This window comes from Ambystoma mexicanum, chromosome 3q (assembly GCF_040938575.1).
Source record: "Ambystoma mexicanum isolate Mex_15411 chromosome 3q, UKY_AmexF1_1, whole genome shotgun sequence".
In the NCBI taxonomy this organism is placed as follows: Eukaryota; Metazoa; Chordata; class Amphibia; order Caudata; family Ambystomatidae; genus Ambystoma; species Ambystoma mexicanum.
In genome coordinates, this window is record NC_090926.1 from 1,090,154,685 (window position 1) to 1,090,180,567 (window position 25,883).

At 42.7% G+C, this 25,883-nt stretch overlaps 1 protein-coding gene across 1 annotated transcript in view; it reads right to left on the reverse strand.

The window, feature by feature from the left end:
• Positions 1 to 25,883, reverse strand: part of LOC138447631 (E3 ubiquitin-protein ligase TRIM39-like) — a 170,871-nt gene that overhangs the window by 140,282 nt on the left and 4,706 nt on the right. Inside the window, exon 2 of the mRNA XM_069603829.1 lies at positions 9,134 to 9,229. Coding sequence (XP_069459930.1) covers positions 9,134 to 9,229 — 96 coding nt within the window. The remainder of the gene's footprint in view (positions 1 to 9,133; positions 9,230 to 25,883) is intronic.

The window sequence follows — 25,883 nt, forward strand, 5'->3', positions numbered from 1 at the left end:
GAGCCGTAAATAAACATTCAATAATTACATCACTGTAAGACATATGTTTAGGAAAGTTTAAAAACTCCCAATAACTAATCTTTTAAAACCAGATTTAAACTATAAAGCTAGAGGACCCTGTATACGAGAAAACGGTCTAGCCTATGAAAAGTCTCTGTCAAATCTCTAGGTAACTGTCTTTCTCATTAATGTGACCTACTTTACAGATGTTTGATTCAGACGCATAACGATTTATGCACAGTGGGTCTGCAAAGAGCCCCCTCATGGGAGAATAATTCTTGAAACAAGTTGACTTTGCCTTCTGATATCACACTCAAACTGACTGGTGCTATAAGAAGTGGAGGGAAAAGCAAGGAAAAGCTAAAGGCACAGAGAAAATAAATGGTGAAACTTTGCGTCTGAGGTAAAGAGCTCCTTCTGTCTACACTAACCCTGCCCACCTCCCTCCTCATGAGCATCAAAGGCCTTCAGATATGCAGCACATTGGTGCAGTGTGTGGGTACTCCTTTGGTGAATGGGTGTGCCCTTTGATTCCTGTTCTCGGGCCAACGTCCGATGGAGTGGGTGTCTCTCTAAGGAGGGGTTACCTACCATCACAAAGGAACAAAGAGAGGCAATCCCCAAGGCTACAGTCCTGCAAGCAGTGGCAGGGACAGCCTTGTCTGGGAAGAATATACATAATCCTTTTACAGCTTATCTAGGCTCACAGGGCTGACCTATGTTGTAACAAATTCCTGTAGCTGTAATAATTATGATGAATACTATTCACCATACCTTATCTTATGTACGGCTTATATTTAAAGATGTATCTGCCACTATAACTGATTAATCATAATTACAAGGTTTCGGAACAGGGGTGCATGTCATAAATGTGGGCAACTGTGACCTCTAAACTTGCCCTGTGCCACTGGTAGAGCAGGCGCTACAGAGATGCAACAGGACACAGGTTCACACTATGCTTTTAGCATGGAGCTTACCAAGGGGGAATCTGATCAGCCGATTTCCCTTTCGGAGATGGAATTCCACCTATCATATCATTAATTGATACAAATAAAAAGCCTCCGCTCCTACACCCTTGCCAGATGGCGATTCCTTACAGTGACTTAATGTGTTCTGATGGTGGTGAGTTTATCTTGCACATCTGGTTGCACTACTAAGTCCAGTGTGGGTTTAGAGCATTGCTTATTGGATGCAATGAGTGCTTCGCTCTTGACAGGGGCTGTTGCAATGGTGTTCGTGTAATAGGTACCCTTGGTTCCATTGATGAGGGTTTAACAGTTGGACCTTAAGGCATCCAAAGTCAAGAAGGCCTCTGGTTGGTGTGCCTTCTGCCATTGTTTCTCTATTGACCTAACTGAGGTTTAGTTACTGTGGAGTGCTTGGGTGTACAAGGGGCAAAGGCCTTTGGCCTGGCCAGGCTTAGTTTGATTGGCGCGACTGTGTCAGCCCACTGGTTTGAGATTTGACAAAAGGAGTCCAAAAGGTAGTAGACCTTCTCAGACAAAGAGACGTTAGAGAATCTTTCTTCCATGGTGCGTACAGGGAACATTGCGTTAGGTTAGGTTTATCGCAGGAGAAGAAACAAACAACGAAATAGGCCTACACCTTTACCTCACTACAGTAATTCTAAGGTACGGTTGTTTTTTTTTGTTTTTTTTTAATTTATTTATTTGTTTTAGTTTTTACAAACTTTTACAAAAAATGTTAAAAGGAAAAGCAATTCATAGATTTAAAATCTTGTGAATCCATAATTTAAGATTTACAATTTGCAATTTACAATTAATTGTTGTACAATACATAATACATTTACAACATCAATTCATTAATACAATCATAATAAAATTTTAGCAAATTTTATTCTATTTCAAACACATGTTCTATGAATGTCAGAACTCTTATTCTCACGGACATTGATTTGCCATGTAACATATTTTTCCATAAAAGGTCCCTCAGTAACCATACGTTATAGACAAAATCTTTAAAGTACATTTCTCTTTTCATTGCTAACTCACGACATTCAGACATAAGATGGCGTAGAGTTTCCAGCTCACGCTTATCTTTGCAGAATCTACACGATCCGTCAACACCCATTTGTCTAGCTCTTATACTTTTTATTTCATTAGTCAACAACACGTTCATACGAAATCTCATAAAACCAATTTTCATTTTTTTACTAGGAAATTTCTTTAAATATTGTTCCATTTCATTAATTCCTTTTCCTGCTGTTAGTATTTGCGTATATAGCTTTGTGTTACTGATTATCAAGCAAGTTTTTTCCCAATCGTTCACTTTAAGTCTTTTCTTTACCATGTTAGGATTTTTTCCCAGTAATTCCATAGTAACACCTACTTCTTGGAGTAGTACTTCACATTCAGATCTTAACTTTACTATAAATCCATCAGTATCATTCTCTTTGAGCTGGGAGTATCGAATACTTTCCTTAGAAAATTCACATTTATTCATAAAACACAGTTTCTTCCACTGAATCAAACTCACAAGTGATTGTATACCCAATTCGTATCTTATAACTTCTATAGGAATGCATTTAGGCAGGAAAAATAGTATTGATCTCCAAATTTTGCTTTCGACAGCTTTATATTCTGTATCCATTGTTTTTGGCCAAAATTCGGTTCCATACATAATTGTGGGAAGTAGCTTGCTTATATAAAATTCTCTGCATGGTTCCAGGGAGAATTTCCCATACTTATTATCGACTCTCTTCATTTGAATTAACATACCGTTGACTTTTGAATTGAGATAATTTATCAAAAAGGTCTTACTATAATTAGCTACCACAGGGTACACCAAGAATAGAAAATTATCTTTAACTATCAGTTTTTTGCTATCCCAATTCCACACAAACTTAGTCTTCCCACATTTTGCCACTCTTTTTGTGAATTTGGTAACAACAGATTTCGCTGGATTGATTTTTAGTTCCATTCCCAACATATATTTGCCGAAAGTTGTTATTAGTCTTTGTAGACCCACCGGGGAGGTATCTATGAGCAAAAAAATCATCCGCATAGCTCATCCAGCTAATTTTCAATTTCCCTATTTTAGGGGGAACCAATCTTGATGATTCCAATGCTATTCCTACTCCTGCAACATAGAGATTATACAGAGTAGGTCCAAGAATACATTCTTGCCTAATTCCATTCTCAATGAAGCGTTCTCTAGACAGAAGGCCATCTGAGTCTAATCTGATCTGCATTTTAGAGTCATTATGCAATGATATAATAATACTTAATAGCCCCTTTGGCATTCCATAACTATCGAGCCTCTGTCACAGTAGATTTCTATTTACACAATCAAATGCTTTGCTTAAATCCATGGATGCAACATAGATTGCTGTATCCAAAGATTTCCAGGCAGATGTCTGGAGACACTTTATCAGGAGTCCTCCACAGTCCGTCCCCATATTTTTGCTGAATCCTATTATCCTAGGATCAAGGATGTTCATCTCTTCAATCCAATCATTAATTCTTTCCAGAATAATGGCGGCAAATATTTTTGAATCTGCATCCATTATGCTGAGAGTACGATAATTCTCTGTATCTTCCCTTGAACCCCTTTTAAAGATTGGAACCATATATGATCATTTCCAAGAATCAGTATTTGGTCTGTGAATCTATTATATCTTGAAATTGGATATGAAGAATCTTGTCCCAAAGGTGTGAAGAATGCCGCAGAAGGTTATTAGTTAGTTTGTTAGGTCCAGCGGCTCTAGAGGGGTTAGATTTATTTATCTTCTCCTGAATAGTATCTATGGCGATGCCTAAATCCCATTTCTCTATTTTTTGCGTATACTCTAAAGCATTTTCGAATGTATACATATGCTCAATATAGTTTATCCAAACATCTTCAGATATGGGATTTGTCAATTTTTTCCAATTCAGTTCTTCTTTATGGTTTATAAGGTCCCAAAAGGCCCTGGTGTTTTTCCCCTGCAGACTTTCTAGCATCTTTTCCCCATCTACCTGGGTAATACGAATGCATTCAGGTTTTAACCAGTTGTTGTACCTCTGTTTTAACTTCCTGATTTTTTCAACACCATTCATGCAAAAATTAGGACTCTTAAGAGATTTTCCTAATCTCCCTTCTAAATTCATTTTTTTTCATTCTAATTTCTGGAGAGTATACATGCTTATGTTTTTTATTATGAATAATCTGTGATGTAAGGTTTGCCTCTAGCACTATTTTCAGATATTCAGGAAAGCCCTTTACAGAATATCTTTCAATCTTATCTTCTAACTTACAGGTATTAAATTCAGTTAGCATACACATATTGAAATTATTCACCTTTTTTTCAGACCATCGCACATGATTCCCTCTATTGCTCACACTCAGATTCCTTAAATTCGTATCCCTCCTGAAGAGGTTATTAAGTAGCCATTTTAGTTCTACCTTTAGCAACAAATGGTATTTATATTTTCAATATACAAAGTGCAAAACCTGCAGAACAGCAATAGAGCACTGATGATAGAGGGAAACGTGAGGAGAGGGGATTTGGGCAGTATTCATAATTGGGTACATTCGGGCAGGGTTGACGTAGTGAATGTAATAAGCACTGGCACATTTGGTGTTCTTTGGGGCCCTCAATCTCTTCTGAATTTGCATGCTACCCTAAGGGAGTCTGACATGTGGTGGGAAGTTCTTTCACTTTCTGGGGATAAAGTGGAAAACACTTTCCCTTCTTTCCAAACTTGCTAGGATGCGGATTGTAATGCTGCATTGTCCGCTTGAGATGTCTAGCTTCTATTCCAGGTAGCCAACCTTTGGATTAGTACTTTTAAGAGGATTCAATTCAATACTACAGCTAAGTCAATGCCTAGTCTGGGATACTGAATGGAAACCCTTATTGATATATCTTTATGTCCAGTTCATGAGTTCTGGATGACTACCCCTATATAACACCCCTCTCTTGGAATCCCCCTGACCCCACTGAGCCAAGAAGTAGTTCTGTTTTGCAAGTTTAAAAGGTTTATTTGAGAAAAATTACACAATATATATATATCACACTTTTATGATAAATTAATAATTAATATCACACTTCAGAATATGAGCAGTTAACAACAATGGGTAATGTTCTACTAACAAACTGATTGGGTTACTCAGAAGTAGTATAGAGGATGAGGTAGCACGCTTGGGAATAGGAACAGAAGAATAAGGTGGTAGAGAATGCTTTATCTAGTTTCAGATGGATGCAATGTTGAATGAAAATGCAATACAGAAAATACTCAATATGATTTCAACAAAACAATGTAATCACTTTTCTCTGGCAATCCACCACCCCCCCCCCCCTTATGCAATGTAAGGAAATGAAGGGGAGAGCACACAGTTCTTGGAAATGCAATCAAATGTAATTCAGTTCACCCCAGCAAGCTTAGACTACAGAAGTTTGAAACACAGGCAAAATGCTTTGAATATGGTGACAATGCAGTGAGAAATATGCTGAAAATGCTTTTAATTCCCTTCAGGAGGTTCAGGGTGAGTGGTATCTAGTTAATATTAGTTCAGGCTCACTCTAGCAATGATTCAGGGATGGTTCTTAAGAGGCAAACGAAACTTAGCAGTTCAGGCAAAAGCAGCTATCTTTTTACAAGTAAACAAAAACGGGCCAAATCGCAAATCGCGGCAAAATTCGCGAATGCGTGAATCGTGATTGCGGAGAAACTATAAGGAGTAGGAAGTCGGTTCTAGGCTTGTTGGAGAGGTTAGATTCTAAGCTTTCAGAGGAAAGTTTCTAGCCCAAATGGTTACGGAGTTCTGAACGATTTTGTGAAGGTTGTTTTTCGGATTTGAAATTTTAAAAGTTCAAAGCGACAGGTTACAGCTTGCAGCTAGAAAATGACAGGTGACAGCTATGCGAATGACAGGTGACAGTTAGGAGGCAGTTCTGGTTAGATTAAAATAATTTGGATTAGATTATTTTAACTAAGAGATTGGTTCGGCACAGTTCTGCTAGGTACTCACAATATATTTTTGAAATAGGCCTCGCCACGGATCTGGTCAGGTTTTGGACTGGACTCCAGTTCTGGTCTCGGCACTTCACAGTGATCTGGGTCAGCTCTCTGGTTCTGCTAACAGCGGTCTGGGTCACTCTGGATCTCTGGCCTCTGGTTCTGGATATTGCTCTGCTTTCTCTGGGTACAGCACTGCTTCTGGATCTTTCTGGCACGGGGTTTTAGGCCAGAATCAATAGCTGGGTCCGGCTGTGAATAGTCTGCAAATGATTTTTGGGCCTGCTGAAAAATACTTTTGCTTGCAGTGGGCCTTCTTGGTTCAAAGTTCTGTAGTCTCTGTTTAGCTTGGAAGTCTAAGTGTAGGATCTCTGGATATGAAGTCGTCGGTCAGCATGCTCCGCAGAAAATGGAATTGAATGTCTCTACCTGTCCAGCAGTCTCTTTTTATGTGTTTTGAAAGTGGGTGTGTGCCTGGGCCTAGCTAAGCCTGCCCCTTTCTACTTGTCATTGGCCCAATTCTCCCCTCTCCCATGATTGGGGGAAGGAAATGTGAGTCAGAGTGATGCTGTAGGTTTGTCATTGCATGTACATATTACCTATCACATGAGGTAGTCTCTGTCCCAAATCTACTCTTCCTGAGGGCTTGCATTCAAAAATGGCAACTTATTTTCGATTTTAGTGGGTTATGCAACCTTGGTTCTTCATTAAAAGTTATACACATATACACAGGCTGTCCATACCTACTCCAGTAAATTCCCATATCTCTAGCTTAAACACAGAGTATGTGGTGTCAATAAATAGCGGGGTTTTGCCCCAGAACATCACACAAATTGGAGTTTGGGCTTGAATCGAAGGTACATTTTTTAAATTAAGGCTCTCAAAGTTATAAATTCCTGTCATTTGATTACAGAGTTATCAGTATTTTTATAAACTGTATTTTTTGCTTTCAATTCAGTTCTCAGAGTGTTGGAGTCCGCCTCCAAGACTTGGGTGGGTCAGTGATCACATGTGTCTTCTGCTGGGAGCTCTTTGTGTACAGTCAACCAACAGTCAACATCAGCATATTCTATTCAAGTGCAAGAGCCTATTGTGTGGTCTCCAGGAGGCTGAGGTCAGCAGACCAGGAGGTCACTTTGCATTTGGTTATTATGACCATGTGATATCCTGGGCTGTGGTGTGAATCTCTTGAGGTGAGAGGGTTTCCCAGGCTTCTGGCCTCTGGGAACAGCAGGTGGCTAATTTTTGATTAGAATGCAGCCTCTGAAGTCAGCTGAGTCAAATTCCTTTGTCAGCAACTGCACTCAGTTCTCCTGTCAGAGTTTAGACCGCTAGCGCCGCCTTGAAGATTTTGTTGGTACTGCATCCATTTTTGGGATCTTTCTTGGATTAATGCATTCCAAACAGGAATGGTTCTTACATGGTAGTAAATAATCCTTGCTTAACATTGTTTTGATGGGGCTCCTTACAGTAAAATGGTTATGTGGAACCCCACAAAAGGGTTGAATCTTTAAAGTGGTCCGATGAGCCACGATTTCATCAACTTTTTGACATCAGTAACAGTGGATTTTGTTAACAAAGATCTTTCTTTACACTGGTGGGTGGCAAGTTAGGTAACCATTTTGGTGTGCGCACAAACTGCGTGGTTCTCCTGGATTCTGGCGCACATGTGGGCTTTTTGGCCATCTTGGATTTTCTAAGCCCACAGCACCAAATGTTGCAGCATGATAGCTCAAACGTGGGTCAGGACACCCAACATACTTTCTTATCGATACTACAAGCTATTTGGTGGGGGATGTAGCATATGCTAAAATGATGCAGTCCTGGAGGAGAAGCTAGTGTAGATATACCAGGGTGGTGTGATGCATTCACAAAGATTCACACCTTGGATAAATTGTGCAGCTGCTAGTAGAACAGTTTTATGAACTGTATGTTTAATTTAATGTTTTGTCACACAGTTTCCCTCTTACTTGTTTTTCTCCCTTTTGTATAATAAACTTTATACTTTCTTTGTGCAAACATTTCTGTGTAAATAGGCATTCATGTCATTTTTCGATTTTTGAATTGATGAATTTGTTTGTGCATTATTCTGAATACACTAATTTCTAATAATGATTTGTTGTGAAAAAATGAATGTCATTAAAATATTTTCTTAGAATATTGTTTAAAATAAGAATAACATTTTGATTCACTTTCTGAATTATCTGTTGAGACCAGGGTATGACCAGGGTGGGTTCAGGTCAAATTCTAAAAGGAAAAGGTTTTTATTTTGCAGTAATGAGAGTTGGTATTTGGGATGCCTGGCTTTTTTTGGCAATCATATTCTTGGCGGAAAATCACTGTTGATGTTAAATCAACAGATTTCTGGCTTATTTGGGGGTAAAGGCATCCAATTGCAGATCTGTGACCCAGGTTTAGGCAAAACTCTATCCAGCTATGCAGCTCATCTAATAAATGGGGGTTTATTTACAGAAGCCCAACGTGTTTCACACTACCCGGACATTTTCAAACCTGTGAGCCAGGTTTCAAACTTGGCTTGTCTTGCACTGACATTTATCTAGTGGCTGAAAAGTATAGAAAACTTCCTTTGCATACAACAAAGTTAATCCAATGAGTGAGCAAAATTTGCATGAGCAGAAGAACTAATATTTTCACAAAACAGTATTGCACCATGACATTGCACCAAAACTGAACCTATATTTAGCATGTTCTCAAGATGGTCAAACATGGAAAGGAGTAGGTCCCCATCTGGCAATTTATTCACAGAAACAACTTGTACACAGGGACAAGCTAGATGAACTCCAGAAGTCCCCCAGACATGTCTATACAATGTTCAGAATCTGTGCACCGAGCAATGCAAACAGGGGTATATGTTCCAAGCTTCCGCCCAGCCATAAAACGTCCCTTGCTACCTCAATTCTACACCTACACAGAGCACACCATTTCTTACTCACCCAGAGTCAATTATCAATATCCAATGGCTAATGGCGTCTACCTTTTGCGCCCTGAATACTATTATACTGTTATCGAAAAAGAATATGTATATTCGGTCAATAAAGCTCAGTTTTCACATATACACCATCAATCACACTAACTAAAAGTAAGTAGATAACCAATGAAAAGATCATTTGATGCACCATCTTAGTTGCTCTTCCATTTACACTGTTACTCACCTTGAGTTCTTCAATTCTCTGCCGGTTCTTAGATATCCAGCTCGATTGATCCTGCAGCCGTCTCCTCAGTGGATTCAGGAGTCTGTTAACAGAGGTCTTAAAAAAATAGGTATGTCAGTCATGTATTCAATTTATCTACAGGTTTCAGAATAAAGCAATCTTGCCCCTACAAGTCAAGAATGACACGTGTTCTGGCCCCAGACTGTACTGCCCTGATCAGCATGTAGCCAAGGCCCATAATTGAAGTATAATCCAAGAATATCTTTCCAAATCTTAAGCTTTCTATCACCAACACCCTGGATATCCTTGCCCCTGTCATGAGGATCCGAATTAAGCCTGCTTCCAAGCGTAACACCTAGTATGATTCCGACCTCGCCTCTCTGAAACGCAAGTGCAGAGTGGCTGAGCGGAAATGACGGGCAATCAGACGCTTCCTCTGACAAACTGGCCTGTCGCCTGCTCCTAAAGTAATACAGACTCTCCATTCACTCGAAGAAGAGGGCCCACATCCAAGCCCGCATCTTGGGGCCACTAACATCTCTGGCAAACTCTGCAAGTAACTCACCAATCATTTTTGCACAATTCCCCTGCCATCCCTGACTCTCTGTGCCTCTCTGGCCTCCCACTTCCTTTGTAAAATCCAGGACATCTGTCCTCAATATCCTCTACCACCTTCCCTCCTTCATCCCCAGCCATCATGCCTCCCTTGACTCCCCTCCCCTACTTCTCTCCTCCTTCTCTCCTATAGCACCGGATGATGTCTCTAGACTAGTCCTGTCTATGAAGGTCACCTCCAACAGGTGCTCCCCTGCTCCTCCAGAACTATCGAGAACAACATTGCCTCCCTCACTCCTTCCCTGTAACCACTCTTTTGCCACTGGCTCCTTTCCTCTCCCCCCCCAAGCACTCCCTTGTGCATCCCCTCCTAAAAAAGCCCACTTCTGACCCCTCCTGCACTGCTAATTACCAATCTATCTCCATTACCCCCTTTGTGGACAATCTCCTGGAGAAGCTGGTCATCTCCCAACAGACCCAACATACCAAATCTATCGGCTGTCTCCATGATCACCAGTCTGGCTTCAGTGCTGCCAGAGGCACGGAAGCTGCTCTACTAAACCCTTGTGATGACTTGCTCTCTGATCTTGACTCTATCTCTCCTTCTGTTCTTATCCTCCTGGATCTTTCCACAGCTTTCCACATGGTCTATCATGCCACCCTTATAAATCGGCTCTGTGACACCCTTGGTATCATGGGCATGGCACTAGACTGGTTGGCTTCCTTTCTCTCCAACCAACCTACCCAGGTTCAACTGGGCACTTGTATCTCCCCTATCACACTCTCCACCTGTCTCTAGGCTCTATTCTCTCACCATGGCTTTTCAACATCTACCTCACCCCTTTGGCCCACTTGATCTCTTCCTTCTCCCCTCACTTCCAGTGTTATGCAGATGACACACAGCTCTCCTTCAAGCTTCCCTCTCCTTCCTCCTCTTAATGCCAGTAAGACAGAGATCCTTTTCATTGGGACCCCAGGCACACCTTCCCTCCCTCCCTCTGGCCGCCCTCTATGGGTCCCCTCACCCTCTTGTGAGGCAAACAACCTTGGTGTCATTTCCTTCTCTCCTCACATTGCTGACCTTGCCAAGAAGGCCCACCATCAGCTGCACCTTCTCAGAGGTAGTCTCCCTTTCCTCACCTTTCCCAAGAAACTCAATGTCTCCAGAGCTCTGGTCCTCTATAGGCTTGACTACTGTAACAGCCTCTTCCTCAATCTTCCTTCATCCTGCCTTTGTCCCCCTCAACTAATCCAGAATAGGACTGCAAGACTTATTCTTGGCCTCAAGCCCAAATTTCTCTCTACTGGCTCTTGGTTGCTGCTAAGATCAAATCTAAGACCCCCTGCAACATCCACAAGTCTTTCTGGGGCCTCAGACCCTGCTACATTCACCTCTTTCTCCCTAAATACCTCCCTGCGAGAGCCCTTCAGTCTGCTAGCTCCAACTCTTTGCAAATCAGACGCTTCGCTAAGCAAAGAGTGGGGGGTAGATAACTCTCCTCCGCAGGAGCCTCCCTCTGGAATGGTCTCCCTGCCCCTCTTAGGCTTGAGCTGGATCACCTGAAGTTCTTGTAACTTTTCAAGACCCTCCCTTTCTCCTCCTCCTTCACCATCCTCCTCCCCTGCTAACAGCTTCTTCTGTCTCAGTGACTGGCTGCCTGTCTGGCTGGCTCCCTCTGAGTACTACAGGGACCCAGGCGCCCCACCGTTCCCTGTGCTTACCTGCATTCCATGGCACTTGCCCTCTGGCCTCCCTTTAGCTCTTTCACTTCGCCCCTTCTCCCTTCCTTTCCCATGGTAGCACTTCACTTTTGCGCATACCGGCACTACCCACCCACCCCCACACTTCTTGTTGTGCACTTGCACGATCCGAATGTCACAAGGCCTAGGAAACATGTTATTCTATCTTTCTCCCTTGTTCCCACCCCCCCTTTTGTCTTGTGGAGCCTTGAAACACTGCTTGTTGAATAGGCCTCTTACAAATATCCAATAAATAAAGAGAGATAAATATGACTCATTTATTAAAATAATCTGAATCTAAATTGCATTATGGTCATTTAAATGAAATAGTAAGAAGAGATGTTCAAGACAAACATATTTACCAGATGGCATTAGGAAGGTTCCATTCACCCAGCGCCATATGGACTCTAGTACCTAAACCTACCGCAACTGGCATACTATAGAAATTCTCCTGGCAGGATGTTCAAAATGTTAATTCTGCTTACTCTAGTAATTATGAACCATAGAGCTTTAGAGGTGAAATGGTCCTCATGATCTGTGGGGGCCTATCAATCGCGCTGCAGTCAGAATGTTTGAACATGAGTGACACAGCTTGCAATGGTCCAGAGTGGCGGCATATGTGCCAACTTACTAGAAGCCCGGAACAGTACAGCATGTGTAGTGTTCAGCAGCAGCCCACACTGCTGGTTTCCACAGTTTGAAATTGTGTTGAGAGCATTGAGTGTTGTTCAGAATTATATTCTACCAGTGGCTTTGTCTTATAAAGTACACAGTTGACACTGGTGTGTCCTACCCACACAGTGTTAGAAGTACTGTAATGACCTGTTATCCATGACAAGGTGGCACTTATCCCTGACATTGACCATCCTATGGTGTTTTTCTTGTCCCAGAAAGTGAAGGACCCCAAAGAAGGGTGTTGACAAAGCCTAAAGTAGTTGCCAGGATAAGCTATTGGATATTTTGGGTCCCTTAATAGAGATGTTTGAATTAGCACAAAAAGCTGCACTGTCTGGTCCCGCAGTCAATGTTCAAGCTCTTCGGGGCTTGGTGCAGAGGGCTGTCTGCCTGTTCGGCGATAACAACGCCACCATTTCCAAAGAAAGGTGCAAGTCTCTTCTTATGCGCATTGATTCAAAATGAGCAGATATGGCAGATGGAGAGGAAGGGCCTAAAGTCCAGGGCAACCTGTTCGGTGAAAGGTTTATTAAGGCTTTATCTGCTTATGTGCATACTTTCAGTGCCTTGGATAAGGCTCAGGCTGACCTTAGGAATGTTTTCGCCCCAAGGTTTTTGACAAGGCTGGACGAGGTAGAGCCTGCTGTTCTGGCTGCTTCCAGCGGGGCTCTACCCGTCGCAACCAATATGCATCCAGCGATGCACATCATTCTTCCTCTGCTGAAGGAGCCCAAACCGCTTTCTGCCCCCATAGGGGGTTTCAATGGAGAGGACGTGCCAGCAGAGGTGCTGGCAGCGCAAGGACAGCTACAGGTATTGCCACATATTTTAGGTGTTTCTTTCAGCAAAGGTTTGGGGGGAAGGTTAGCAAGGTACTTTTTTCAGTGGGAGGAGCTCACTTCAGATCCTTGGGTATTGCAAACAGTGCAGGGGTTTCAAATGGAATGTTATTCCCCTCCCTGCCAACTCATGTCTACTCTTCCCGTCTTGTTCGACAAAGCCAAGCAAAGGTTAGTGGATACAGTGATCCGGGATGTCATTTTCAGGGTGCAGTAGTCCTAGGCACCTTCAGGGCCTCCCATTTTCCCAGCACAATTTTTCTTGTCCCAAAACCTGAGGAAAGCTACCGCCCAGTCATAATCTAAGTAGGAGGTGCACTGAGAGGCAGCTGTATAGATGGAGAGATAAATTAGTGGTGCTGTTCAGGTTGTACGGAAGGGAATTGGTGAATTTTAGTGGACAGCCAAGGTGTAGCTGAAGCCTTGGATGAGAGCATCACTAAGTTACAGTGGATTTTTGTGTTGAGGTGCCTCATCACAATATTGTATGTAGAGTGAAATATATGTCCGGTAAGAATAACAGCATAGTGGTCGCTCCATCACTTCAGTGGCAGAGGTTCCATTTGTTGGCGTTAGAGGTGGAAAGTGCCGATACCGAAAGGTCTCTGGCATCTGGGAGACTAAGGGCCCTGGAGCTAGCTGAGAAGTCCTTGTCAGCATTATCCAGTACAGGATACAGCAGCGCATGCTCAGAGTTGTGAATGTGAGGGCATGGTATTGGAAGGGTTGGTTGGATGTGAAGGAGGGGAGAAGAGATGATATCAATGGCGTTCATTTTGTGGGTGGTGGGCAATGACTTATCATGGGGGACTTTTGCAAACAAGCTGGCAGGAATTTCCTTTATGGCAAAATAATTTGAAGCTAGTTGGTGGGGGAAATGGTTATGAGAATGCGGCAGGGATGGTCAAGGGAAAGCAGCAAGGTGGTGTCTCAGAGAAAGCTAGTGACATCCAAGCTGTTGGTAAGGTTGATGTGGGAAGTGTGCTGGTCGGTGTGGGAGACAATGTTGTTTCGCACTTGTTTTTCATGATGGTTTTTGGGGCTTTTAGAGTGTCAGAGTTGGTTGAAAGGAAAAGTATGGAAGGCATGGCATGGGAGGAGTTGAGATTAATAGAGAGGGGCTTGGATATATTAATTAGGAGACTCAAAGGGGATCAGCAAGTGGAAAAGGTGAAAAGAGGGGTGGAGGAAGGACCTTATATAAGTTAAAGACGAAAGGAATTGGGAAAATGTGGCTCTGTGTTGGTTATCAGGCATAAAGGAGGGGAAGTGTGTCATATAACAGGTGTTGGGTATATTGCATAAGGGCTTCAAGGTCTTGAGGGGGAAGATGATAGGGACGTAGGTGCACATTAAGATTAGAATAGGCAGAGAGCTGCTTTGGAGGGAAGAAGATTGTGTATGTGAGAAAAGGAGAAAAGAGGAAAGGAGCTGATGAAGCTGGGGAGATGAAGGTTGGACTAAAATAGTGTTTATCTCAGGAATATATGATGATTAGGCTATTGTTGGGATCGAAGATGGGGATGGGTCTTCATTGATGTTTTGTTTTTCAGTTGTCGTGCAAGAAAGGGATGGCGTACCCAAGGCCTGGAGTTTTGGACAATCGCTGGATAAGAGAGCAGGACAACAGAAGAGTTGTTGAGATGAAGCTGCAATGCAGTAATCAGGAGCTGGTGGTAAGGTGGTTCAGGTTGGGGGTACAGAGGTGGGAGCAGCTCATGCTGGTTAATTGGAAAATGCAGCACACATAATACATGCATTGAAGAGTGACCTGACAGGGGAGCCGGAAGCACTGATAAAGAAAATGAAGAGGGAGGATTAACCAGGATCTATCACATTTTGGACAGAATTATTACCAAAGAGGATTTGGAGGGAAGGCTATTAAAACAACTTTTTCTACTTAAAGTGAGTTTGTGTCTTTTTGGCCAAATGCAATACTTCCAGCTTGTACCTAATAGCCAAAAAGAAAAAGTTATAAAACTATACCCAACAAAATATAGGAAATAACAGACACAGAGGGCCTGCCGCAAGCTTCCACCTACCCTGCTCGAGGGAAATGTTCAGTGTTAGCAGCAAGGCCAAGCCACAATGTAAAGGTCTAATACAATGTATTGTCTTTAAATGAGTCTTTATTTGCTAGGCCATCATATTTAAATGTCCTCTTTTATGGTTGAGCTTTGTCTTGTTTCAGTTCTTGCTGTTCTCTTCTGTATTTGAATTGTCATAATTTCTTATATTTGTACCAATAATTACATGCAGCACTTCGGCGTAAAGAGCTTTTGAAATTGTCCAAATGTAATCTGTATGTTGCTGACATGAATGTGGCTTTACGATCTGACCATCATTTTCTACCTAAACTTGGCAGCGAGAGCACGGTGTGGCTCTCGTACGCCGACGACACTGTTCTGCTGGATCAGACGGCCATTGGTCTGCAGCACACATTAGATGCCCAGTCTAATAATACAAAAATTGACCTGAATAAGACCAAGGTTATGGTAGTTGGAAAGCGTCCCTCTTGTAAGCTAAAGCATTCCTGTCTGTTAGGTGGAGAAAAAGTAGACTTTGTGAAGGATAACATCTACTTGGGCCTGCCTGCGTGGAATCTTCCCTCGACGGACGTCTATGCGGATACCTTACCTGTTAAATCTATTCGTAAATGGCAGGCAATGAGAAGTGCTGTTTACAAGCATGGTGGTCTCCCCATAGAAGGGATGATGGAGGTGCTCCATGTTGGGTGCACCTACTGCCACCCCTGTTGAGGCTCTGGGGCTGCGGCTGCCCTCTCTTACATTACTAAATATCATGCCAAGATACTAGCTATGGCTGAAAATGTTGCTATTGAGTGACCTCAACTCCTTGCTGGGCTTATCGGTTGAACATCCTACACGGAGCTGAGGGGCACGGTGAACAGCCATCTGAACGAAGTGGGGTTAACAATGCCTCCAGCCTGTGAAGCCACTTCTACTTTTCTGGAAAAATTGAAAGAGAAGACGATATGGTGGGATCGCTCTCAATCTATCCATAAACTATCAGAGAAGTGGCGATAGACACAATATGCAAGTCAGGGCTCCGTTACAGATCTTCCACGTGGTACCTTAATCAAGCTTGGTATCCCTCCGATATGATTCATAATGTGCCTGCGCCTCAACATTTTACCTGTGTCAGAGTATACTGGACCTTGGTCGGGTGTAACACGGCCAGCTAGACTCTGTCACCTGTGTGGACATGAAATTGACTCTTCAGGGCATATCTTAATGGAATTAGACGACTAATCTTGCCTTTTTACAATGTGCCTTTGTGACATTGGTTGTTTCTTTGCTTGTCTTATTTTAACATTCAATGTTAATAGGAAACCTCTTTTCATTGCTTTACATAAACAAAAGGTGTTTATTTGCCTCTCTATTTTTTCTGTTCTTCTTCAATATTCACAAACTTTGGCAACAATTCAGCCCTACCTGTACGAGCCTGAATACTCAGAAGAGGAGATCCTTGAAAGAGAAAAAAGTGGATACGATGTGGAATCGGATGAAAGTCATGAGGCTCAATCGCCGGAGGCTGAGACTTAACCCGGTCGCATGGAAGACGTTTCCACTGGGTGTACCTGCTTTCGTTGTAAGCTTTTGCCTACTCTGATGGAGAACTGCTGCTGCAGAGAAAACTCTGGCTGCATGGCCTACATTGCCGAAGAAGACACACCACTACAATGCGTTACCGGGCTGCATGACTTCAGGGCAGCGTGCCGTACAAGATCTGTGCTGCTAATGATGATGGTGCTTATGCACGAACTTCAAGCTACAGTTCGCAACGAGTATGTTCACTCTATATATCTTATTTGTTTCCAATATAGACGATTAACATATGTTGTTCCCTTACATTAACGGGTCACTGACACGGGAATGTTTCTGTAAATTGAATAATGTACTCATTGTGAAATCAAGCCAAAGTGTTCCACTGTAGATTTATCGACCGAACAATTACGTTTTTTTAAGTTTTAAATATTTCCAAAAATTGTGTCTCTTTAATATGCGTTCACATTTATAACTGATCCGTACTTTAAATCACAAGTACTGTCAATACGTTTTCTGAAAAGATACTTTTTAAATCAAATCAATGGCATGCATTTTACAAGGTAGTGCAAATAAAAAAATTCTATTATTGGCTTCATTCAGTAAACTATGTCTGTATTTCTTACACAGGTGGTACAGATTTGTGGCATATTGCGCGTTTACATGGCGGATTCATGGAAGACTGGGATTTCGCGTCAGAAGAATAATACCTGCCTGTGTGGTTCGAGCCATTCGTGATGAATTCCCCAGTGACAGCGGATTGGATTTATGCAGCTAGTACCTCAACCGCAGCAGTATAATTTATAATGTCATTGCCATCCAATAAAAAATTATTCAAGCAGAACAGCTGTGAGAAATGTTTTGTAAGTCCGCTACACGTCCACACATATGAGTATTGTAAGATATTGGTGTGCAGTAACACTTGTTTTGGCCTATCATGCACGCCTCATCCTCATCCACCCCCCTCCAGTATTAATGGCAATTCGCAACTGTGGGTGTGCGCTCGCAAGTGGGCTGAGAGGATGGGAATGCGCAAGGTGCCAAATACCATGTACACCACAATGGGTTCTTTCACACAGGGACCATTGTCTGCATGGCCACCCCAGACACAGTGTCGGCAGACACCCCTTTGAAGACCACGTTCCTGCAATACACATATCCCTGTATCCCTTGAACATTGTTCCTGGCCTTCTGAGCTAGCCTCATCCACATTCATCCCCCCCCCTCCACCATCAATGACAGTGCGCACCTGTGGGCGTGCGCTCGCAAGAGGGCTGGTGGATGGGAAGGCTCAAAGTGCCAGACAGCATGTACACCTCAAAGGCATTTTCCGCACAGCGACCATTGTCCACATGGCTACCCCAGACCCAGTATCTGCAGACTCCCCTTTGAAGACCCTGTTCCTGCAATCAACATATCCTTCTGTCCCTTGAACACTGTTCCTGGCCTTCTCCGCTCGACTCATCCACATCCATGCCCCCTCCAGTATCAATGATCAATGACAGTTCGCACCTGTGGGCTTTTGCTCGCAAGGAGGCTGGATGGATGGGAAGCCTTAAGGTGCCAAACACCATGTACACCTCAAAGGGTTCTTCCGCAGAGCGGCCATTGTCCACATGGCCTCCCCAGACTTGGTGTCTGCAAACTCCCCTTTGAAGACCCTGTCCCTGCAATCAACATATCCCTGTGTCCCTTGAACATTGTCCCGGGGCATCAGCGCTCGCTCGCCTCATCCTCATCCAACCCCCCTCGGCTATCAAGGGGGCTGCACTGGAAGGATTCAGGAGGTCAAACATTGGGGGTCATTCCGAGTTGGGCAGTAAGGGGTTACCGGCACCGGTAAGGATGCCGGTGCCGGTAAACCCTTACTGCCCTATTCCGAGGTCCCCTAACTGGACCCACTGAAAATGTCTGGTCAGACCAGACGTCCTTAGTGGGTCCTGTTAGGGGACCAGGGTGCAAATAACGGGCCTGCTATTTGCGGGCCCGTTATTAGCATCTTCCCCATTCCCATTGAGCCCTATGGGGGCTCGAATGGGGAATGGTTTACTGAATGGGGACTTACCGGGTCCTCCAAGGTTAGAATGACCCGGTAAGTCCACATTCAGTGAGACCGGACCCGGACCAGGGTTTAGAGGCAGCCATGGCACTAATAGCACCATGGCTACCTCCAAACTCGTAATGACCCCCATTGTCAGAGATGTCTGGTGGGTGCGAAAAACACGTCAGACATTCACATCCACATTCACTTCTGTAAGCCTTTATAAACACTTTACAAGTTACCAAGAGAACATCTGTGAAATCCACAAAGGACATTAGCATCTCTCCATTTCATACTTTGATCGCTGAATCGGCTCATCTGTTGTTCCAAGTAATGGTTAGTCCGCTTTTAGTGTAGTTTTCTGTATTGTCAATGATCTCCACTAGGACACTTTCTATTGCTCCATACTGCAATGTATACCATATAGTCACTTTATTTTATTTAAAAAGTCTACACCCTTATCAACCGACATAATCATTTTCATCTCTGTAATTAGGACATAACATTACATACAAAGTAATTTTTTCAGACGTCATTTTTAGTAGTCCATGTTTTCTATGTGCTTTCGGTGCCATTTTCTATAAAGTCAATTTATTGCTATTATCAGAGGGTTTGAGATGTTTGGTTTACACACGGATACTTTTTTAATGCTAATATTTTTAATATTTCTTGAAGAGTTCATAAAGGCATTAGAACAATGCCTTCTTGTATCGTTTTCAGTTGCAGTAATACCAGCCATGCTAAAAGTGATAGTACAGTCATGTTTTTCCGAAGGATTTAAATTTAATAAGAACATGGCTCTCCAACTGCGGATTTCCAGTGTCCGAAATTGAAAGCAGAGCCAAGGATGTCTTGGCTGGCATGAGGGGAAATCGATTTTGTGTCTGCAGTATGCACTTCTCTGAAGATATTGCCGAACAATCACAGTACACCAAAATGCGTTGCTCCAAACTACTTGGAAAACTACTGCCCAATGCAGTTCGAACTCAATTTCAGCACACGCTGACCCAGGTGAGTAGTGGATGCTACATTTTTAAATGTATTTTACCAATTTCTAGGTTTGCATGTATAATACGTCTTTGCAGTGAACACTCATATGGAAATAGTCAGTGGGCAGGTAACAAAAATGCATGTCTTTGCTTCTTGGCACGATCTTCTTTGGTTTATACATTTGTAACTTTAGATTACTTTGAGAGATACTCAAATACCTCTAAGCAATGGGAGCCTTACCAAACACAAACTCCCATTGCGTCTTTTTAAAATTATATTTTTTTTGGTAAACTACCATGTCTATCTTTACGTAGACTGCACAGATGGAAGTGCAGACCATTATCATGGAGGAAACCACAGACACGTTCAACATCCTAAAGGTGAGACTTGGACACAAACTTCATTTTTTTTGTTTTTGATGTGGTATAATTATAATACCAATGTATTTTTTCTAACAAACAATGTTGTGACTATTTGCATCAATTAAAGGACCAGGATGCTATATCAGCCACAATTTCAGAGTCCACAGTGAACACACTCACCTTTCAAGTACATTTTTTAGAATAATCCTTGACATGCGACCACACAAAATAGGTATTTGTTCAAGTTCCAACCAAAAACGTATTGATTATTGTTATGTATAATGTTAACTTTTAGGCTTCTCAATGTCATTTATTGGGATTTTGCTTTTACATCTTTCTTATTTCAATCATCATTACATAGGCGGAGCCTCAAACTTCGACAACGTTCTATTCTTCTACTGCAACCGGTCCAGAGGATGATGTAATACAAGTGAAAATATATTGATTTATACTAATGGTGATAGATTAACAATATGTTTTTTACATTTAAGTTGCAATCTTTTTGTGATGATTTGCAATACTGTCATCAAATTCCAAACCATTACATCAACAACCTTTCTGTATTTATTGCAGAAGCACATGCAACTATGAAAATAACCTTCAGAAAAATATACTTTGTCACTTAATAACATAGAGCCTTTCACCATGTTAGTTGTGTTTCTTTTAGTTCATGAACTTTAGCTGCTTAGCGAAAAATCTAATGGATGAAACAAAATAACATTACAAGGCATTAAAGGGTACACAGTTTAATCAATATGTTTGCCAGGGTGAACTCGAAGCAACTCCCTGCAACATCTCTTAGGGTTATCAGGTCTAGTTTTCATATATGTTTTTTAAAAATGTCACACAAACACACATTGTTCGACTCCACATTATTAATTAAACATTTTTTATTGGAGGTTGAAACTTCATTTTTTAGAGAGTTTAACTCCTATTTCAAGGTTGACAATCCTTAAAACCACTTTCTCAAGATGTAGTTTGTGAGATCAAAAGCTTTTAACCTCACATTATTTGAAAATGTATTCAATTTTATTTGAATTTATTATGTACAAGGACTGTGCTACTGAAGTGGCCGGAATAGAAGACACACAAGGACAAGAGGTATACGTAAAATATTGTAAAATATCATTTATTATCCTTTTTTTACAGTAAAGTAATATTTAATATGTGTTAGTTGCTTCTGGAATGACATTTTGTTATATTTTGATATAGGGATACATGATTATTTAGGTGTAAGAGCACATTTCAAGGTTAATACATTTTAAAAATGTTGTTTTTCAGCTTTGTCTGGTGGTCGCCAAATCCAATTTGATAGTTCCAAGGAAAATACACCAAAAAAGGTACATAACATAAAGGTTTTCAAACAAAAATAATTTGGTTAGGACTTACTCCATTGATAATACATTTTCAAGTTGTTATTGATCTATTCTGTATGTGTGCTATGAAATAAGCATGTTTATTTTCTCTTAAATTAGAGGGATAGGACGAAGAGGAGCATAAAGACTCAGACAACTAGATTAACCAATGATGTTGGTTGCCAAACAGACGTGACTTGATGCAGCAGCCCAGTGGCGGGATTTCAAATTAAATGTCAGTAGTGACCCATGGAAAATATGCCTGGACCATTGTTACACCACAGAACATCACATAGAAGAGACGACACCACAGCAGATGTTGCTGAATTGCTTGCAGAACCGCCCACACAATCAACACCCTATAAACAAATTATTTCTAGGAAGCTGCAAATGCAACCTGTTTCCCTAATAGATGTGGACATATTGGAAGTATCGCACACAGAACTGAAGCATCTTCGCCATTAATTGACGATTGTGCTCTTAATGTGGACTACACTCTTCCTAGTGTTGAGGACTTAAACCACCTCAATGGAATGGCAATCCACTGTACTTCTAAACAATTGGATATTAAAGGAACCAAAATAAATTGTAAAAGACTGCTGCCTGATCGAGATCATGAAAATGTTGAGTATTTGTGGGGAGGTATTGGTGGAGTTTACTAGTTTAGTTAAAGGCACCAACGTGCAAATCAAGGGTAGCCGTGTACACCAGCATAACTCATTTTCATGGACTGCTCAACCCATACTTGGAAAAGTGCCTGCTGGAAATGTAATTTGTTCATCTGCATTGTTATTTTGCGGATGAACGTTGAGTTCACATTCAAGTTTTTCCAACTTTGTAGGACTCCAGTTCCTTTCAAAAACCTAATACTACAAATATGAGAAGTATATTCCCTGCTAATAGCTAGGCATGGACACTCTAACAGTTGTCAATCGACAATGCTCTCAAAAGACTCTGGCTTGCTGGTGATGGACAGTGAGACACTCCTGGTTTTTCTGCTAAATGCTGCACGTACCACTTACAAGACATGGAAACCACAAAATTGTGAGTTTGGTGGTTGTGCAAGTAACTGAATGTACATCTTCTGTTGCCATGGAAAAATATGGTTTCTTCAAATCCATTCAACTTCTGCAATTGAAAGGACTGCACACCGACCTGACAGCCACTGACAGGCACGTTTCAATTGCCAAGGCCATGCAAGAGCAGTTCTCAAGTTCTCAGACATAAAACATCAATATGATGAATGGCACGAAGCAAAATCCATTTCGAAAACAATTATAGCTGCTGGAAAAAAAGGCCACAGAAAATTGGTCACAGTCTGTAAACAACCATTTTGTCATACTCACCTGTGTCTCTGCAGGAGCGATGGACGAGCCTTCCTTGACCCTGAGTCTTCACTTCCCCTGTTTCACCCGGAGGAATACCTGTCATATACAAGGTGTTCACTTAGACCTGAATTCACCTTATTTCCCCTGGGCCCTTCCCTTCTCTTTACTATGTTCTTTGATGTCCCCCTATGGGCTTAACTTGATCTTTAGTAGGGTGTGCACTCCATCCTGCATTCGCAGGGGCGCGATTCACTCATGTGCTTGGTGCTAATGTCTGTAGGCTGAGTTCAGATGCCAAACGCTGTTTAATGCCTTTACAGCAAGGCAGAGTGTTCAAGGCGCCAGTTTCTTCACTGGCTAGAAAGTCCTTCCCACAAGTGAACGTTGCGCGGAGAATGTTGAGTGTCCAAAATTGTCGGTACTGTCTTTGTTTGCCGGGATTTTCATAGGTGAGTAGTGCTGTGTGTAGAAGCTAGCTGCTGGTAGGTTTGGACAGCGCCTTCAATTAGAGCGCGCCTGGTAGTGCCTGGTAATGGCAGGGGTTTGTGCGCTCGTATAACTGACCTGGATTCCAGCGTCGCGGGCAGATCCGGTGAGTATGCGCAGCGTTACTGATGTGCGCATGCTAACACAATTCTTCTTTGTTCTTACAGGTGCCAATGTAGATGTCCCCTCTTGATTGGACATAGCTGCGGCATGAAGTAAGAACAGAGCAGGTAAGCTGAAGCAGAATGATCCGGAGCGGGTAAGCAGAAGTACGACGATCCGGAGCAGGTAAGCTGAAGCAGGATGATCCGGAGCAGGTAAGCTGAAGCAGGATGATCCGGAGCGGGTAGCTGAAGCAGGATGATCCAGAGCAGGTAAGAAATGGCTGGCTGATCCAGAGAACGGTAAGTGTGTTGCTGATCCAGCTCACAGTAAGCAACATAAAGCACTGGAAGAATCTTGGGTGTGGCTTATATAGCCAGCCACACCCAAACGCTAGAGAGCTCATGAATCATTATGCACTTCCTGTTTGGCAACAGGAAGTGGCAACCAGGAAGTTGCACAAACACTAGGAAGGAATTAAAGGAAGGATTTGCTATGGGTTCTTTGTGTGCCTATGCCAGGCCTGCCAAGCCTCCACCCAGCTTGCCCCAACTACCTGCCTGATACCCATGACATATTTTTTGGTGAAACTTGTCAATGATCTGTTGTTATTCTACTTGAAAAATGGTGTTCAGTGATGCAACATTGTTCTAACGTACATTCTTGGCAAGCAAACAAACATTTCCATGAATATGCACATAGACCATTGAGCAAGGAGGAGAAAAGGTGGTTGGGTCAAAGCTCCCCGCCTCAAACATCACTTCAGAAGTTTGTCTGCGACAAAACGCTTTCAAAAGACATGAGGAGACTCACCGAATTCTGCCACACTGATTTAGAGGTGTTCCACAATATGTGCCTAAAGCGCTGGCCTAAAAGTTTACATTTCAATATAGACGGTATGAAGGCCAGAACAATACTGACCGTACTTGCACACAGCTAGAGCATTGGAAGGAAACAAGCAATAACGTCAGGAATGTTTGGTATGCTTTGTGACAACACAGAGTATACCAATAGAAGCAAACAGTGGGTGGCAAAGCCAATCTACCAGCAGATGGATTTTGAATTCTTGAAAGATCTGACGTTCAATGATCTGGCCATGCAAACGCATGGAATTGAACCAAATGTTGTTTCTAAGGCCCAGGCTGTGCCGCATAACATTGCAAAAGAGGTTTGCCCTCCCAAATTTGAACTTGTGGAAGGGTTGACTTTGAGGTTTACTTGATGTCTGGCTCTCTTTACAATGTTTGACAAAGGCAGTTTCAAGCTTCCGCACAGTGCCTGCAAGCAGTTTTCATTGTACATAATATGAAGTCGTATGTGACTTGAGGTGTAATTGACAAGAAAATTGGCTTTTTAATGAATTACTGTTTGTGAAGTAAATCATTTATTTTTTAACAATCAATGCTGGTATGGCAATTTCAAGTGTTTCACTCGAATGTGCTCTGGCGCAATGCCAGCAAGACAGATCCTTTCAATTAGGACTGCTGTTTGATCTTTCCACAATTAACTCTGGCACCCTGCCTGGGCTCTTCTCTGTGCTATTCTACGCAAGCCAGAAACCTTGAAGTCATGTTCGACTCCACCCTCTCCTTCAATCCTCACATCAAAGACATATCTAAGAAGTCCAACTACCAGCTGCACCTATGCATAGTTATTCTTCCTTTTCCCACTTCCCCCAGATCACTGTCTCCACAGCCCTCGTTCTCTGTGGGCTGGACCATTGCAGCAGCCTGGTGCCAGGGACAACACTACAACAAGCTCCCTCTTCCTAAGCACTTTCCATTTCAAGCCTGCCGCTCATCCACCTCCAACTCTGCGGGTCAGATGCTTCCCAGGCTTTGCATGACTTGAGCTGGACTGCCTCAGGTTTTGGAAGCAACTGAAGACCTTCTGCTTCTCTCTCTCCACTGCTGATGTTCTCGTTCAGCTGTGCTAACTGGTTACCTGGCCACCCTCTGAACCTTATGACAAGTGCTGCAGAATAAGGGGGCACCCCCCATGCGGCTCAAAGGCACAAGTCCTTAAAAGCAGCCCACAGGGTACCTAGGGGCAAGGGGGCAAAAGAAAGGTGACCATAAGACATGACACTCCACCTGCTCTCCCCCTGTTCTCTCCTGATGCAGGATTTACAGGAAGAGCCTGACAGGGAGGGGACACAGGACACAACAAAAGGTGCTATCAGCCAGGTTGTATCTACACCGAAACCCCCAGTGTCTCACCATCTGTTCAAAGGTGGACAGAATACTCTAGCAATATAAGAGGGGAAAGGCAGAAAGCCACACACATAGATACAAAGTGGTAGTCAGCACAGGCCGGCCAATTGGAGGTGGGCAGTAACAATATGCTGGCATGGCCGTAGGGCATATTTGCCCTATATAGGAAGTGCTGCAGGAGCAGACTTGCAGGAAGAACACTCAGACCTAAGTGTATCTGGACTCTGTGTTCGCAGTCGCAGCCTCAGATTTGTCCGGATACCACCCACCCCTGGAAAAGGTACATTTGGGCAAGCACAGGACAACGGTCGTTGTCTGAAAGTCGTGGAAAAGAAGAAGTGCACGAAAGCTGGCATAGTCGTGGAAGGAAATTGTCATCAGGCACAGCAGTGCTCGCCGGCCAATTTACAGGTCCCAAACACAGGGACCTGGGAGCTCATGCTGGCGACACCCTGGGAGTAAAGAAGGGCAACTTCCATTTCCTGGCACAAGTGGCCA